Genomic DNA, 18,447 nt, shown 5'->3' with positions numbered 1-18,447 from the left:
TCAGGCAGCTCCCATGACAGTTGATGGCAGAGATTAAAGTATTGGGCCATAAATTGTATCAGTATATTGTAAGTAGGAAATTGTTTGTTGACACTTTATGTTCCAAATCAGAAAAAAAATTACACAGACACCCTACTAGTTTTTGACCAGCTTCCAGTAATTTCTTTACATGAGAATCTAAGAAGCATGCTCAGATAGTTGAGATGTCTCCATTTGGCATAATGCTTATTTCAGGCAAAATTTTCCCTACAACAGGCTGAGGAATACCTAGTTTAAGACACTTTTTCTTTCTCATTGACCTAACTGCATGTTCTTTTACAAAACCCTGATGACAAGAAGAATTGGATATTCAGAAGAGTATCTCTAGGAACAGTGGATCACTGAGACCAAAGGAATATGAAGCCCCCATCCAAGCAGAGACCAGAAAGAAGAACATTCCCAAAACAAGATCATTTGAGATAGCTTGAATTCTGGCAGAAAACAAAATGAGCTGAAACAAATGTCAGCTCATTTAATATACAAGTCAGAAGAAGATCCTGAGCCAGATGATCAATGGTTATTTGAGAGCATTGGCATACTCCACCAGAATCCTGTAAAATAATAGCTCACAGTGATGCCATTTAGGTTTTGCCTTTTTTTCCTATGTTCTCTGTATTCTTCACACATATATTTGTAACTCTGTCACCTATTGTATTAGTAGCTAATTTGCTCAGTACTTTTCCATGGCCTTTTCCTAGGCAGAAAGGCAAACCAAATTCCAGAGCTCCAAGCCCTGGGGAGTACAAGGCTCTGAGCTATCTTGGTTCTTCCTGGGAACCAAGGCTGAGAACAGCTCTTGGACAAAGCACAACTAGTGCTGAACGGGGGCTTCAGAAAAGGAGCTTGACTTAAGGGGGAATTACAGCTCCAGTGTGGTGAGGGAGCAGCCTGCTCCTGGGTGATGTGAAGCTGGCTGTCCTAAAGGTCACAGCTGTGCTTGGTGTGCCTGTCAAGGCTCACAGGACTATCGGCACTGACACACGGCGTACACCAGGCTGCCCGTGACTCCTGCAGGTCTTAAAACAGGAGTTCCACCAGGGTGGGAGGTGAGGATGGGATCCCTGTGGGCAGTGCTCAGCAGGGGCCATGGCCATGCTTCTGCAAGGCTGCAGTGAGGCCTGGGTACTGCCCAAGGTGCAGGTTTTGGGATGGTTCCAAGCCATGGAATCTTGGCTGGAAGAAAAGATATGGGCCTTGTGCTTTTCTTCAGCAGTGCTGCAGAAGACTCAGATCCACAGTGCCTCACAATGGCTTTGAGCAAAGCTTGTGGAGGGGGAGAATTAAAATGGAAATTCGGGTTTGGCAGCTCAGTTGCATGCTTGCGCTCTGCTGGCCAGTACCTTTATCTGTTGCCTCTTTCTTCCCCGCTCATAACAGCACATTTCTGCTATTTCAAATCCAGTTTTTCGTATCCTGGGGTTATGGCACTTCATAGCAGGAAGAAGGTATAATTTTAGCGTATTTTAATTGCTAAGCCATGCCCTCCCAATCTGCCTCCTTATCTCCTTTTGTTCTTTTCTCTTAAGCAGAAAGACAACAGAAATCAGGCACTGAGGAAAATGAATACTGCTCCCTGACAACAAAATCTAGAGCCAACTGTTGCAGTCAGTTTCAATTTGCATTCTCTGGTGAAACCCTGAAGCTTACTGGGATATGGAAACAAACAGGCTAGAGCAATTTATGATCATGCATGTAGCTACTGCTTTTTTCTTTTAAACTTCTTTTTTCTTGCAGTTGTTTAAAGGAAATGTTAGCAGAGATGCAGACTCCTGCCAAACATATGTAGCTTAAAGGATACTTACAAGCAGCATGGATTCTCAGTCCTGGGTGAGGAGAAGAGGGCACATTTCTCATGCCCCTGCTGGGGAAAAATGCAAATTCAGTGCCAACTTGCACAGAAATCTCAAATCTCAGTCCTAAGTCCTTCCACCCATAAATACATGAGCTACTCTGCACAGTTTGTCTATTCTTGCCTCACTTTGGACATAGTTAATGACATAATGCTAATTTTTGTTGGTTATTGTTTTGCATTTTGTAAGATAGTTTTGTTTGCATAGTATAGTTTCTTAGTGTTGTTTTTGCAGAGTATAGTTTCTTAGTGTTTCCTAGCAGGAGAGTGAGTTTTGTGATCCAAAAGTATTCCCCATCATCTGACACCTGACATTAACTATTGGGAGAGGCCATAATAAAAACACTGTGTGAGTTGTACCATTACAGCCTTGGTAATGGCTTTAGAGGGCTGAACACATTTAAATGATTGTATTCAAAGACACTCAGAAGATAAAGCCTCTGGTTTTGACAACAGAAATACTGGTTGAAAGCGTTACCTCCCTTTTCTTCAAAATTTATGACATTGTCATTAAAACATTGTCATTGTCTTTCGCAAACAACAGTGAGGAAAAAGTGTGTTTGGGTGGGGGAATAGAGGGGAGGACAAAAAGGAGGAAATAGGACTTGTCACCATGGATTAATAAGCCAGGGAATGAATATTTAGGCAGTAGTGCTTAACTGGAACCACCATCAAATAATCACTGTCAAGAACTAATAAACATTTTAGCACTCATTGGTGAGGTGCTAATGAAATAGTATGTGTGGTTTTTTGTCCTTATGGGGGAACCAATCAAAAGCTAAACATTAGTTAACTAATTATGCTATTCTTAAGGAAAAAAATTGTTCCTTTTGGCCATCCTATCAGGCAACAAAAATGTAGACTCATAAGTAAATTCATAGTCTGATAGGTACAAGATACATCAATAAAAGAGCAAAAAATTAAAGAAAACCTAATTGTACTCCAGACAAACCTATTTATTTAAAGAAATATATATATTCAAAATTAGGTAATGATTTTATAATGCTTATTAAGGGAGTCATGAAAGCCCTTTATGTTGTAAAATATCTTGTGGCTAGATTTTTACTTTTACAAGACTACAAGATATTAATGACTTCACAGGATATCATAAAAAGACTCAAATATTTTCATGGTTTTCAGTGATATATGATTTCAGTTTTTTAGTGGGTTAAGACATCATTTGGTTCAACAAGCATTTAGAAAATTTTTCTGTAGCCTCAATGAATTTACAAACACATAACTGTAAATTTTTCTTTAAGTTACACATACTTATCCATTTAGAAAGCAGATTGCATATTTATGTGCTTAACTGTGGATCCCTTTTCCTAACTTTAGACATGCAATTTTAAAAGTTTTTTTCAAAGTAACAGGTTATTGGTGTGTTATAGGAAGAAACCAAAATATCATCCCAAAGATGTGATCTAAAAGCCTGGTGTTCTCTTCATTACATTCCAGCTTTCCAAAGATTTCACATCTTTTCTTCTCTCTTTACAGACTTGGCAAATTTTAATATACAGTTCTTGGAACCAGAAATTTGGTATCTGAGAACCATCTTTCTATAGCCTTCCCAGCAGGACTATTTTACTTAATAGCAGGTACAGCTCATATGTAGAAAAATATGTAAAAGTCTCTAACTGGAATCCTTTCTTAGCTGAAGACTTTGTTCCACAAATTACTCATTCAGATATTTGTGTAACCATCTCCTATAATACCTTTCAATCTTACTTTTAACTTCTGTATATGCAGCTCTCTGTCTCTTCTGTTCCAAGACTGCGTAAAGAATGCTCTACTTAGAATCAAATCTGGAAATTGATTCTCAGTATGTACAGATACTGTCAAAGCAGAAGATATTCTTAAAGTGTCTGATCCTCCTAATTTGTTCTGCAGAGCCAGTTTAAATACTTCAGAATAGATAATCTGAAAGACTTGGTCTTGATGATGCTATTGATGAAATCTCGAGTAGGAGAAAAAAAAGCCCTTAATGCATAAGAGTTCCCCAAGTGTAGTAACAAACAAACATAACACAAGTCATTTGTGATGGACTTGCTACTTCATTTGTTGATAACAACTAGAGCAAGACACTTCACTGAATGGAATAAAAAATTCTACAATAAACAGTTCAGGAATAGCATGCCATGAAGAAAAATGCTTTTTCTTTCTCAGAAAGCAGAACTCTGAAAGACACAATGGCTGGATTGTAAGTATTTGCTGTTAGAATGCTGAATAATAATAATAGTACTCATAATAACAACAACAATAATAATAATATTCTTCAATCCTTGGACACCTTTACCAGCTGTGTTTGGTCTCAGTGATGCCTGACAACAAAGGGATAACTTTGGCAAGTGTTTTAAAGATAACTTTGCCACTGTTCAACTCAGTGGTCCTTCAACTTTCATGTGAGGTGGAGTATAGCGAATGTGCTTTCCTAGAGATCATTTGCAGCTCTGTACATTTTATCCAACTGATCTTTTCAGAAGAGATTTTTTCAAAGCCCTGTCCATTCTCATTGCCTCAATTGTATCTCAGTTTCAGAAACCAACACAGGACCCTGTCTTTGGGGTAGTAGATTTTGCTGCCCTCTTATATTTAAACTTTTTCATACTAGGAAGCCTTTCATAAAGAAATAAACTCCTACTGCTTTTTAGATTGCTTGGGGTCTTGGCCCATGTCCTTGTTCAAGCCCCAGATAAAAGTGAATTCTTACAGCTGCTTTAAGTAATTGAGAATCAAAATTTAGAAGTGAAATGCTGATACCACCTTCCCCATTACAGCATTTAGCTGCTTCTGTCATGAAGCAATCAGCCGTGTATTGTAAGTGACTCTGTTGTGAGCCTCTCTGATCTAAACATGTGTTAGCTTAAAATATCAATTCAATTGCAATGCATTATGCTCTGCTCAGAAAACCCATCTGGCTCCAAAGGCTGCTGCCACAGGATGTGCTGCTGCTGCGAAGCCAAAGACCTGTTCCTGCCCTTGTTTGCATGGCTCTGCCTCTCAAGCAAAGGCATTGAAGTGGCTGAAAGTGAACCACCCCAGAGCAGGTGTGGCAATGAGTCAGCCAGGTGTATGGCTACATCATGCAAATTTCCCAGCTTGTTTTCCCCATTTTGCTGCTACACTCGTTATCAAGGAAGTGAAAGAAAACCCCACAAAAACAGAGAACACCTTTGGATTTCTTTTTAAGCAAATGATTGTAACCCCATTGCTTTCCTACTGAATCACCATTCAAGATACTTTCAGGCATTTCTGTGCTCTTTATGACAAAACTGACTCCATAGGGGTGGAAAGTAAAATCACGCTTTTTAAAGGAAATGCCAAGAAAAAAAGAAATAAAATATTCATCCCCTAGCAGAATTTCTTTTTACTGCAAATGATTTTAGTGTCTACTGTGCTTGCAGGTGAAAATACATCATTGAAAACCTCTAGATAAGAGTCCTGGTCTCATGGCGTGAGAGAGATCTGCTGGGACTACAGTGGGTCTGAAGAAAAGGCATGGGGAGCCATTTTCAGTTTACTGCTGCCTTGGACTCAAGTTGCACATTTTCTGCCTTCTGCTGAGCCAAAACCAGCACAGAGCCCAGTTACTGAGGAAAGCAGTTACGTTTTGAGCTATATTTAAGGATGACAAGCTGCTATGAATATACAGAGAGTAAATGCTACCATGCCACTTAGGGTCAGGATCAAGACGATCACCAAAGCTCAATTTTTTTATGGCTTTGGGGCATCTTACTTATTTAGTTTCATTACCAAGAGTGACTAACCTAGGAGCTCAAAATGAGCTTTGGCACGGGAGACCTGGCAAAGATCCAGCTTAGCTAGATGGTGCTCAAACAGCTCTTTTCTGTCTGTCTGTCTGTCTGTCTGTCTATCTATCTATCTATCTATCTATCTATCTATCTATCTATCTATCTACCTACCTTTCTGGTGGTAATGAATCACTCAATATACATTATCCAGAGAGCAGGAAGGAGATTGTGAGAGCACCAAGGGCACTCATTAAAACCTGAAAACAGCCTGAAGTTGCATAAGCTTTCAGAGGGCTTTGACGCCGGGGTGGCAGCAGATGGCTGAAGGAGGGGTACACCCCGTCATTCACTGCCCCTGTGATGGGGATGACAGCACAGCTCACGAAGCAGCCCCTGAGCAAATGCAGATTTTAGTACAGCATAAAGCATGAGATGGGGGTTAGTTTATTTCACTTTGCAGACTGAAAACTGCAGCGATTTGGGAGGTTTTTCATGAGTCATTGTGTTGTCCCCACAGCCGGGGACACGGCAGCAGCCTTGCTCGGAGCAGTATGGCAGCTGGCAGAAGGGGTTTGCTGCTGCCGATCTCTGCTACACGTGAACCCTGAAAGCCCCATGGTCCCAGGGCTCAGCACCTGCAGGATGATCCCAATCAGTCCCTGGGCTGCTCTCTGACCCTGCCACGGGGCCCCTGGGTCTTCCCAGTTTCTCTGGGTAGAAGCTCCAGGGAGGCTGCAGCTGTCAGAGCTCCTGCAAAACTCTGTGACAATCCTGGAGGGCTGCTGGAGGATGACAGGGAGCACTACTTGTGGCTGTCACACTGAGGGAGGATTCAATTCACACTTTTGACTCAATTATGAGTATGGAAGAATTCCTCTGCATCTTGAAATGTCCAGAGGGTGGGGAAGAACACGCAGAGGCACTGTCTATTAGCTATAAAGGCCTGGGATCAATAGTAATTCAGTAACCTCGTACCACGAGATTCTTTCTGCCCAAGCTATTTAACTCCCAAGGGCACGCTGGCCACCCATGCATAAATGATATGCTAAAAGCCCCACTCAAAACTAAAACTAGAAATTCTCTCTTCAGCAGTAACACAAAAGCTGTTAATGGTTTGTTTTTAAACTATATTCATTATATACAGAGAGCAGAGCACAGTTTATCACTTTATTAACTGACATACTGTGAGAAATAACACCCACTGGAAAAAGGAAAATATTTTAAATTCATTTTCATTATAATTTAGTTAGGAAACCAAAAACTAATAAAATACACTTAATAGGTTTTTATCCCCATTAGGTTAGGTAGAATGTCATGCTTAACATAAAAGACAGCTACTTAATACCTTTTTGTAAAACAATGCTCCTATAAATCCCAGCCCAGCAAGTAAATTTTATTCATTAAAACAGTTCCACTGAGTTCAGTGAGAAGGTGCCCACAGGGGTGAACCTCCTGTGCCTGACTGGACCTATTGTTTGAGTCTCACTGTAACACTGGTTATTCACTGATACTGGCAAAACTGAGCACAAAACAAAAATGCAACGTGGTTTTTATATTTGCAGCTTGAAACTCATCTAACACACAGCTGAAAAATACTAATATGCATAAAGCTAGTTACAGGTTACAATTTTGTATGAAATTCCATACAAATTTCATCATTTGTAGTATATTCTGTATACCACTAAACTTGGATGTCATGCAAGGCACGTTTTAAAACCAGCATTCCCACTTTGACATGCAACTTACAGCTGAAATCACTCTCATCAGGAAACATTACTTTTCTGGTTAGTTTTGGCAAAAAAAAAAAAAAAAAGTAATTCTGTAGATTAACAAACTAACATGTACTCATGCACTAGCAATGAAAGTGACAGAAAATTTCAGATCTGTGTTTGGCGTGAAGCTGGACATGCATTTTGGCTCTGTGACTGAAGATTTAAAGGTCACTGCATGATGAAGAATTCACATTAATTCTTATCTTTGAGGTATTGTGCAGTCTTTGGGTAAGACACAATCATGACTAAAATTTCTCACTGCTATATTAGACACAGGAAAGCTTTTTCTGTGCCAAGCATGCATCACTTTTTTTCCCATCCCCAAGCAAAAGTACCAGTCATAAAAAACACAGGAACCCAAAAATGAAATTGGAAATTTTTTCCTTGGCAAGTTCACTTATAGCACAACAAAAAGGGAGCAGAAGGATATGCCACCAACTTTCTGACATTCCCCAACAAATAAAATTCAGTGTGTAGGCAATATATCACGCTTGCAGAAATGAAATGCACTACTTTGTGTCTCAGGCTGTCTTTACCACTGTGTATACATTAACAGCTTTGTGAAGGCACTATTAAATTTAAAAACCTGTAGATAATGTGAAAATAATTTTTGTTGGTTTTTTGGCCTTTCCCTGCAGCAGTAAAGAATTTATTTTCACAATACCTCCAGGCTCATAATGCCCTTAAAGCCTGGATCCATCAGAGGGGAGCAGCTGATTCACAGAGGAGCAGGGCTGCCCTGCAGAGGGATCTCAGAAGACTGAGAGGAATGACAAAAAGACTTATAAAGGCAAAGGACAACTCTTGTGTGTTAAAATCACTTTGGGCCACCAGTACTGGAAATACTGTCACAAACTGGAGCGAGGCCAGTGAAGGGTCTCTGAAATAAGAGGATCACAGAATGTCACTCCATATTCCTGTAAATGGTCTGTCTCCATCTGCCTTGTAGGCCTCCTTTGGGTCCTTTGGGTACTGAAAGGCCACAACTAGGTCACCCTATTTCCAGGCTGAGCAATCCTAATCCTCTTATACTTTCCATGGAGGAGAGGTTCTCCATCTCTCTGACCAACTTGATGGCCTCCTTTGGACTCACTCCAACAGGTCCATGTTCTTCCTGTGCTGTAGACCCCAGAGCTGGATGCAGCACTCCAGGTGGGATCTCACCAGAGCAGAGCAGAGGGGCAGAATTCCCTCCCTTGCCCTGCTGGCCATGCTGCTTTTGACCCAGCATGGAATATGGTTGGTTTTCTTGGCAGTGAGTGCACATTGCCAGATTATGCCCAACCTCACACCCACCAGCAGCCCCAAGTCCTTCTTATGAGGGTTGCTCTGGATCTGTTCATCCCTCAGCCCATGTTGATACTAGAGGTATCTACACCCCAGTATCATCCCACCTGACCCAGGTGTAGCATCAGCACCTGGTCTTATTAAACCTCATGAGCTCCTCATGGCCCCACTTTGCAGGCTTGTCCAGGTTCCTGTGGATGCCATCCTGCCCTTCAGGTGTGTCAGCTGCACCACTCAGCTCAGTGTTGTCTGCATATTTGCCAAGGGTGCACTCAATCCCTTTGTCTATGTGCTCAATGAAGATATTAAATAACACTGGTGCCAGTAGGGACCCCTGAGGAACACACTCACCACCGATGTCCATCTGGATTCTGAACCACTGACCACTTCCCTCTTGATGTGACTGTCTAACTACTCCCTTGTCCATCTAGCAGTCTACTCATCAGCTCCATCTTTTTTCAATTTAGAGAGAGGGATGTTGAGGGGAATCATGTCAAAGGCTTTGCAGAGGTTCAGGTATATAACATCTGTAACCCTTCCCTTGTCCACTCATGTTGGGGACTATGGTGCCTGAGCTGGGTTTGTGCAGCCTGAGGGAGGACTGGTAGAGAGGACTGTGAACCAAGAGGAGAGAACTAATTGCCGTTTTCTCCTGCCTAAAAGAAGAATTATACAAACCCCTCAAACTTAGAGGCACACAATGAGTCAAAATGGCAGCAAGGGAAAATCTGATTTGCTGTAAGAAAGAGATTTTTGCCAGGGTGGTGAGCACTGAGTACAGTTCACCCAAGAGGCTGTGGGCTCAGCAACCACAGAAGTGCACAAAACTCAAAAAGACATGGCCCTGAGGAACCTGATTGATTTTTGAACATGGTTGTTCCTCCAGAAGGGTTTGGACCATATGATTGATTGAGGATTCTTTGACCTATCTTATCCTTTCATTCTGTGACAAGACACTCAATTGTTCTGAGCTGGGTATACCACCCAGAGGTGAGATTATCAGTTTGGTACTTGAACAAACTGCATCAAAAAGCCTTGAGAAACCAATCTTCAAATTATATTCCTGTGCAAATGTAAGTTTATAAAACCACTTATAATTATTTTCTTTCAGACTGGCATAATACCTCTAGGGTATGACAAAATATGTACCTAAAGTTGTGTTCAAATATCTAAATAAATGTAATGATTTTTCAAAATTTAGTGAAGGAGGCACCTACCTACTATCTTTGGTAACCAGCTGATTTAGTGAGACCTTCCAACAGGTTTTTGAAGCTTAGCTGGAGACACCTCTATCTGTAAATGTAGCTAGGATAGCTAATGTGAGAAGAATGAGGACAAAAAAAAAAAAAAGCAGTAAAATGCATACTAAATCTTCCTAATACTGCTTTTAATGACTTTTTTCTATTAAAATTACATATGAAGATGTTTAGCTGGTATGTTATGAAGCCTTATTGCTATTCACCCAGAATGACCTGAATAGTTTATTCATTTTCCTATGACGCAATGAGTGGAAAAAAAATGTTCAAGGAGTGGCCAAGCTTCACAAATGACATTTTTTTCATCGTAATGCAAATTCACACTTATATGTCTACATAGTTCTGTGTGATCCTCTGGTCTTTTTATGACCAGTTAATAGGTAATAAACAAGGATAAAGATATCAGCATAAACGCAGTAAAAAACAGAGTCACCAGAACATAGTATTATGAAAAAAATGTTTGATGCACTTCCCCTCATTACTAATGCTGCAAAAGAAATTAGGGTTATTTTACTGCAGTTAAACAGAAAAAAAAAAAAAAAATATTCACTAGTCATCTCTGATTGACTTTCTGGGGTTGAGGTCCTGTAAAATGGGTTTGTTAAGACAATGCCTATGTACATTGCCTCTTGCTTTTACAAGTGGTATTGATGCATCATACTTTTAGATAGATGAATGGACAGGGGCTGGACATCAGGAGACACAGGAAATAAACACAGGACATAAAGCATTATAGGGCTACAAAAAGACCTCTAGGGTTACGGAAACACCCATGGCCTCATAATCACTCTCTGGACATGGGTGCTGAAAGACAGCTGGTATTCAGGAAAGATGGAAATAATGGCAAAAGCAGTGTGTGTGAGTGGAATGACAGCAGGATGTTTCAAAAAGGGTTCCCTGATAAAACAGATTCTGTTTGCATACAAAATCACTTTGGGGAAAGATAGTGGGTAGTTGTTAGAGTCTGCTGTAGAATTCCAGAGTTAAATTTGGATATGGATTGAGCTGTTCAAACCATTATTACAGGGAGAAATTCTGCACAGAATTGTCTCGTTATGGCAGCCTCTGATTTGTCAGATATAGGCTGGAGAACAAGTGCTGCTGAAGGCAGCCCAGATATTCCAGGGTGTGACAACTGACAGCTCTTCTGAGAGAAAGCAGAGAGGATTCTTTCTAAACTTATTTATGGAAAGTATAGAGGTTGTTACAGGACATCTAATTGCAGCAAAATAGCATTGAATCGCATAAATGTTGATTTAATTTATATGCAAGGGAGGGATAATCAAAAATAGATCTGTTAGTAAGTCTAACAGATTTTTAGAGAAATGAGTGAAGGCAGCAGAAGTTAATTGTTGTGTTTCCTGCTTCTCTGTGGGGGAGACTTGGATTTTCTTTGAGGCAAAGCACAGAAGGATTTCTGGAGCTTTTGGACACTGAAACCCAAAAACTTTCAGAAAAAAAAGTCTCAAAACCTATCTCAGAAATGGTTCTTTGATGGAAATAAAAAAAAAAGAATGATGAGCAATAAAGGCTGTGTTTTATAGGACAATTTTCCATAAGGGCTCTTGAAATAAGAGTACAAAGACAGAGCTAGCTGGCAGAAAATAAAACAGAAAGGAAATCTGTATTACTGTAGATGGAAGCAAAACTGGAAGTTCCTTGTTTCCACCCAATGCAACAAAACTTCTTTGTGTCAGAATTCAAAATAAGCCAATGTATGAAATCCTGCTTTTGGTGAGAAGCATCTTAACTATCCCCACTCAGAAGTGATGCCACGTGACTGAAAAGGAGGCATTTCACAAGTACCTGCCTGAAACAGGGCTACAATGTAGGCTTCAATACAGCACAAAGCTTTAGAGCAGCTTTTAAAGCAATAACTAACTGAAAACAAAGGTAAATCTAGAACCATAGGATGGCGTGAGTTGGAGGGGACCTTCCAGGTCATCTAGTTCCAAATCTCTGCCATGGGCAGGGACAACTTTCAGGAGCATCAGATTCCTCACAGCCCTGTCCAACCTGGCCTTGAAACATGGAAGTGTATGAGAAAGAATGGATACATTAAAAATGAAGTAGGTCATAAGAGAGCTAGAGTCTAGAATAGCTCAATAGCTTTCTCTTATAACCCTTTTCTCAACAAGTAAAATGTGGCAGATCTAATCTGTCAAATGGCAGAACAGTGACTACAATGCTAATGGGAAAGTGCTGGTGACGCTTGAGAGGTTAGGGGATAGTAGAGGAGAAATAAGGCACGTAAAGGAATTAAAGAAAGATACTGCAGATTATGTTGAAATGCTAATATAGAACCCTTGAGGTGGACTAGAGTTACTCTTACTTTTTCAATACTGATTGCGCTTGGAACCAATCTTGTCTGAACACTTCTCTTAATGACCTTTGTTTAAAACATACTGTACTAGCAAGTGTTTGGGAGATATTGTCAGTGTAGGAAAGGAGAGTGATATGTGGAAAAATCAGGGGCACCTTGCAGGCTGGAAAAGTAGAAAAGAGACGAAATTTCATTACATGCATTTAGTTGCTAATACATTTTCATAATGTAATTGAAGCCTCATCAGAGTGATATGACACTAGAAGAGCCTGTGTGTTTTATAGGATCGTGAAATAACTAAAATTAACTAGTCCAATACCTGAGTGAACAGGGAATTGCAACCCTAGATCATACCTAGTGAGATATTGCCATGAGAAATATGGGAGCTTTGGGTAAATGTCATGTGGTGTCTTCTGTGCAGTCTTGGTCATCTGTAAACACCAAAGATGAATTCAGACTGGGACTGAGGAAGAACAAGTCTATGAAGAAAATTCAGAACCTCTCATGAGAAGAAAGTAGTCACAGCAGGAGGAATGATTCTACTTTTCCATCAAAGTATTTCTTATTCCCCAATCCCATTTGTCACTCACAACAGTCCCACTGGGCAGGGGAAAGCAGCGCAATTCCTTGTCTGGAAGGATACATATTTGGGATGACTGGTAATAAAAAAATATTGGCTGAAGTCTGACTGCTTTTCCCTGTAGTGGAGGCTCTCAATTTTTAAAAATATTTTTTAAAATTTATTTTTTATTTGTATTGACTGGGGTTTTTTTACAACATTTAAGAAAACACAATTATCTTTGAGATATTGGTTGTTCTCCGATACTGATTGAAATACTGCAATGGATCAGAAGTTCTTAAAAGCAGGACTGTGAAACAGAAATGGGCTATATAATTGTATGAACCCCATTTCCTGATGGAACAAGTGTAAAAACAGGAATGGCACTAGAATAAATATGAGCAGACTGCTGATAAAATTAAAAAGTCAGGACAGGCATCAGCAGGTCTATGTCAATCAGAGAATTAAACTTTCAACTGGTATATTAGATACTAAGGGTATAACTAGTTTTAAGATTGTTAATTGTTAATTTTAAGATTGTAATCTGGTTATGAAATGGATTATATGACATGACTGCCTTCAGGAAGTCCTCTCCTGGACTATCAGAAACAAGAGTATGCTAATATGATGCCTCTATCCTAATGAGCACAAGATACCATTTTTAAAATTTGCAAAAAGACCTGTGGATCAGTTTAAGAGTCATTTCCAGAAAACACATTTACTCTGTAGTATATCATACTTGTTGATCCTTGTCACTGGAAATCTGTTTTGCCAAGTGTTAAGCAGAATCTGTAACTCTAAGTTGCTCTGGTTTAGTTTCTCTGTGGAAAGTTTGGGTGCTGGGCTGCAGTGGTGCAGTACTTTGACAACACAGAGAAAAGTAATGGCAACTTGCCCAGAACTCAAGTGCTGCACCTGATTTCCATACAAATATACATTGAATTGTATGAAATATTGCATCAGAATTATGTATTTTATTTATTTATTTATTTATTTATTTATTTATTTATTTATTTATTTCTAGGGCACTGCAAATGTAGGCAGCGTTTTACAGAGCAATCCAAAATTGCTGTGAAGGTAACAAAAAAAAAAAAGCTGTGCAAAAGCATAACGTTGTTCACAAAAAAAAAAAAAAGTAGACTTAAATGATTTTCAGTTTACTGTGTTGATATGAAAAGTCTGAATTCCTGATGCACAACATTGAGCTTTGCCAGAGGATTTTTATAAACAACTAGTGAACAACATAATTTGCTTCTGCCAGATAAAGTTAGAACTTATCAGCCATGTCATAAACTGCTATCAAGTCTCTGAGCTTCTTCTTCAGCTCAGGCAGCAGCAGCGATTTGTTTGGAGTAGAAGCACTGGAGAATGGTGCTTGGTGGCACTGTAAACATTGCATACTGGCTGCCGTGTCAGCATATAAACAGCGCAGGGCTTCCAACAGAGTTGGTAGAAAATGGGAAAGTGTTTGGCCAGGGAGAATTCCTGGAAATGCATTTGCAGCAGAATCCAGTAGCTCTGTGGTATGTGGTGACTTCAATGAAACTTGATGAATTTATAAACTGGTCTGAACTTTTTGTTTTGCTTCTGGCACTACTGTCAGTCCCTATTAAGAAATGCAGCTTTATATGACATAAACTTTGATTAGATTTTGATTAAACTTTGATAGAGACTTTGATTAATAGCATTGTATGGAGAAGCCAGAACAAACCTCCCAGGGGTTGATAAAGAAAAAATTGTCAATGCAGTAAACAGGAATGAGAAGCTAATCTATAATTTAAGCAATGTGTTAATTAATACAGTATAAATAATGAAATCTGTGGTAAATCCAGGGAATAATCTTGTCTATCTGCTCATCTAGGTGTGGTTAGAATACCATGCCTTGAATAGGAAAGTAGTATCTGTATGATAACTATGTTATGGGAGTCTCTTTCCAATCAGATGGTCAGCAGGATTTTTTTCTTGCTGGGAGTTTACTCATTTTAAGATGAGAAGCCTTTCTAAAATCAAACAGCACAGTGGGAAAACTGAAGTAAGTAAAAGAAGAGCGACAAGGGACGGCTGATACTCTGGTGGCAGGACTTCAAGAGGAGCTGCCACAAAAAGGGACAGCCCTGACCTTCCTTCTTTACCCTGATGCCATGTCCTCCCTTGCCTCCCCAGGGCTGGCATTACCCATTGTTGATATTCCACTGTCCCAGGAAGCTTGGCTGTGCTCAGAGCAAAGGCAGGAGGAACAGACTCCCGTGAGGAAAATTACCTATTTCAAGGCACATCAGTCAGTCTTCTAGAGAGCAGATATTTCTTCAAACTCAAAGGAATCACCAGAGTGGAAAAGGTGGAGGTAATAGGGGTACTAACACAGCTCCAGTTTAGTCCACTGTCAAACTGAAGGTTCGTCTTCTTGAGAACTTTGCACCTAGGAATCATCAGCTTCCCCCACAAGCAATTTCACTCCTTCCACTCAGGAGATCTGGCTGCTGGTTGTAGGCAGAATAGGAATGAACATTGCCTCTAAATGTGGCAGTTTTGATGAAATCTTTAAGAAGAATCAGGGATTTAGATGATAATTTGGCTATTGTGTTACTATTACCCGGTTATCTCAGGATGAGGATGCAGAAGAGAGATGACACTCCAGAAGGTCTGTCGATGGCCCCCACACAAGCCTTGCTCTGCTGCAGGGTCACAATACAGGGGTACACAATCCTTGCTGGAAGCTTACACTGCAGTTCTAAAATTCAAGCCTGGGGAGCCCAGGCAAGTGCTAAAGTGGTATATCCTCAGGGCTTTTGAGGTGGTCTGTACTGCAGTGCATGGGAGACTGAGGGGAAGGTTTTGCAGATATCACACAATATTGTTCATGATCCCCTAAAGATCCATGTACAGATCTGCACATATTTCTTCCCTTGATTAGCAGGGCTTAGTTACTGAAATTAGAAATAGTCTGAACCAAGACAACACCCATTGCAAAACTTGGACTCTTCAGTAAGGCTGATAGCATTCTCCTGTTGGGAATAATGCTATTTTGTTGCATTTGGAATAAAAAATATAGAATTTCGTAGATAAAAATACTTAAAAGTTTTTCTTGCAGTAATTAATGGTTAATTATTAGACATACCCTGCTTACAGACCATTTATTTCCCATGCCAAATTTGTGTTTTGTGAAAGTCATAAACTCTTAAGAACACGGATCAGCAAGGTCACTTAACAATTCTCATAATAACTTCGTCCTGTGGGACAGAGAACTAAAAGAACAATAAAAAACAATAAAAAACCAGTAGCATTCCCTAAACAAAGAAAATCAGTCAAACACCCTGTTTATTGACCCATGTTGGAAATCTCTCTAAGAGGCTCAGTGAGTGGACAGCTAGCTGAAGCAAATACCTTATGTCTGGGCCTTTTAAAACATCTATTTGTAACATGATACCACTGAGAAAAATTATACTCTTCTTATGCAGCCTCACAGCTAATCCACCATCCTGGGGTGCAATGCATTAGCCTTATCATTTCTTTAAGAAAGGAGAGAAAACAGAGTAAGGATTTTCACAGCTGGCAAGATGCTAAAACATATTAGCTTTTATCATGAGAGTATAATGGTACCACTGTTTAAGAAAATCTAGCACCTTGTTTAATTTTCTTAGTTTTTTTAAATGGATCCTTTTCTCTGTGGAAGCTGGAAAAATATGGGGGAAGAGAGCATAAGTAAATACCTTCAACCTTCTCAGCTGAAATCAATAATAATAGTTTTATTGCTTTCTGGTTTCTGATATATAGGTTTCACAGAGCTGATTGCAGAGTGCAGGAACAATTTTTGCCTTTTAAATTGAGGCATTTCAGGTCTTCTCTAATTAGCAACCACTTGCAGAGTGTATCACAGGCTTAGTGTCTACTCACCAGGCTCATTTCTCAGAGAGAGATCTGTTATTGCACTAAAATGAGGACGAGAGGCATTCTGTATTAATAGTTTATGAAGATAGCTAAATTACAGCTGACCATACAGTATTCGGCCTATGTTCTTCTCCTAGGTCTTTGTCTGGACTCACTTTTTCTGGGGAGACAAATCTTGAAGCGATAGTACCTTCTCCACAATGATAACAGTTTGAATGAGTGGGGCCTCCTCATTTTGAGAAATTGCAGTAGGAAGTACATAGGCAAACTTCCTTGTACAGAGCACCAACTAATTAAAATAGAAACACTGGTTTTCTTTTCCTGTTAGGGTGGCAGAGTTTTAGATATAATGAAACAAAAAACACAGGAAGAAGTACAGCTCTTTATTACATGACAGTTCAGACCTCTGTAGAAGTAAAGCCTCTGATTTATCCAGAGAAAACTGCCCAGGATCAAGATATTCACACAGTTACCCACTTTGAGCCCAATCATTTTTTAGCCAATCAGACTCACTGCATGTTACTCATAATAAGCTAACCAGACCCAATGTTTTCTTGGAGCATGGAGCTGTCACATTTTCTTCTTGTACATTGGTAAGCACACGAGCTGTTCCTTAAAAGCAAATGACAAAATTCTGCATTTCCTTCCTCCCTCTGTCCCTCTCATTCTCCCCTCTCCCTTCCCTCCTCACTGCCCCATGGCATTTTTGTCACCTTCTGGATTCCAAGTTGTCATTCACTTCATTCCCTTGCTAAAAAATTCTGTCCAGGTGCAGCCATAAGGCAAAACAATGGCACAATACAAAAGGACAGCGGTCAGGTAGCCAAAAGCAGCATGAAAAAAGCAATAGTGAGTGGGATATTCCAATATCTGTATCACCGACTGACAAAGCCATCTAGCAGGACATATGGATGCATTTACCATTTTAAAGAAGTAACCACACTTGCTGAAAGCATCAACCTTAGAAGGAAACCCAGAGTGTGAAGGAATGAGTACTAGTGGAGAGATGATTTGTATTATTTCAGGTAAGCACGGCCGAGAGCTGATGGGCATAAACATTGGCATTATCTTCACAGAATTGCTGTTATCTCCTGCGCCGTCTCCTGCTTTGCATAATGCCATATGAACCTCATTACTGCAGTTTGCAGGGTTTTGAACATTCACAGAAAAAAGCATGGGGAGAAGAGTAATAGTTTGATTGATGCAATTTTCACATTGGCCCAGTGGATAATCAGAAGAGCTCTTCTATTAGAAGGACATGCAGAAAGCAAAACATTTTAAATCCTACCCACAACCCAGGGCCATTAAGAAAGGCTAAAAAAACCTCTAATAACACAGGCTTTCTTGACAGAGTTATTGTTAACAGCTAAATAGCAGCTAGCTGGCAAGATCTGCTCTTATGCCTGGACTACAAGGCACACAGCAGTCTGAACGAAGGATAAATATGTATGTGTGGAAAGGACATCTTCCAAAAATTATAAAAAATAAATAGATTAAATGAACCCCTACCTTGGAGAGCCTGGAGTGTACGAGTCTGTACAACAATACAGAGTTGCAGGACCAGCTGTGGTGCACTTTCCAGAAAGGTGGCTAGCAAATGCAGCATACTCACATCGGCATACTCATAGACCATTTTCCAATAAAACCGCCATCTGTCATTCTCTCCACTCTGTCGACTCCGGATACCCAAGTACATCGTGTGAAAATACCTGGAAGTGAAAGAGA

At 40.0% G+C, this 18,447-nt stretch overlaps 1 protein-coding gene across 1 annotated transcript in view; it reads right to left on the bottom strand.

Annotated features, from left to right (window-relative positions):
* Positions 1 to 18,447, bottom strand: part of XKR4 (XK related 4) — a 212,381-nt gene that overhangs the window by 57,017 nt on the left and 136,917 nt on the right. The window contains exon 2 of the mRNA XM_059855349.1: positions 18,232 to 18,431. Within this exon, the coding sequence (XP_059711332.1) occupies positions 18,232 to 18,431 (200 nt within the window). The remainder of the gene's footprint in view (positions 1 to 18,231; positions 18,432 to 18,447) is intronic.

The sequence above is a fragment of the Haemorhous mexicanus genome, chromosome 1 (assembly GCF_027477595.1).
Source record: "Haemorhous mexicanus isolate bHaeMex1 chromosome 1, bHaeMex1.pri, whole genome shotgun sequence".
NCBI classification, from domain to species: Eukaryota; Metazoa; Chordata; class Aves; order Passeriformes; family Fringillidae; genus Haemorhous; species Haemorhous mexicanus.
This window is presented reverse-complemented; position numbering and strand designations above follow the sequence as displayed.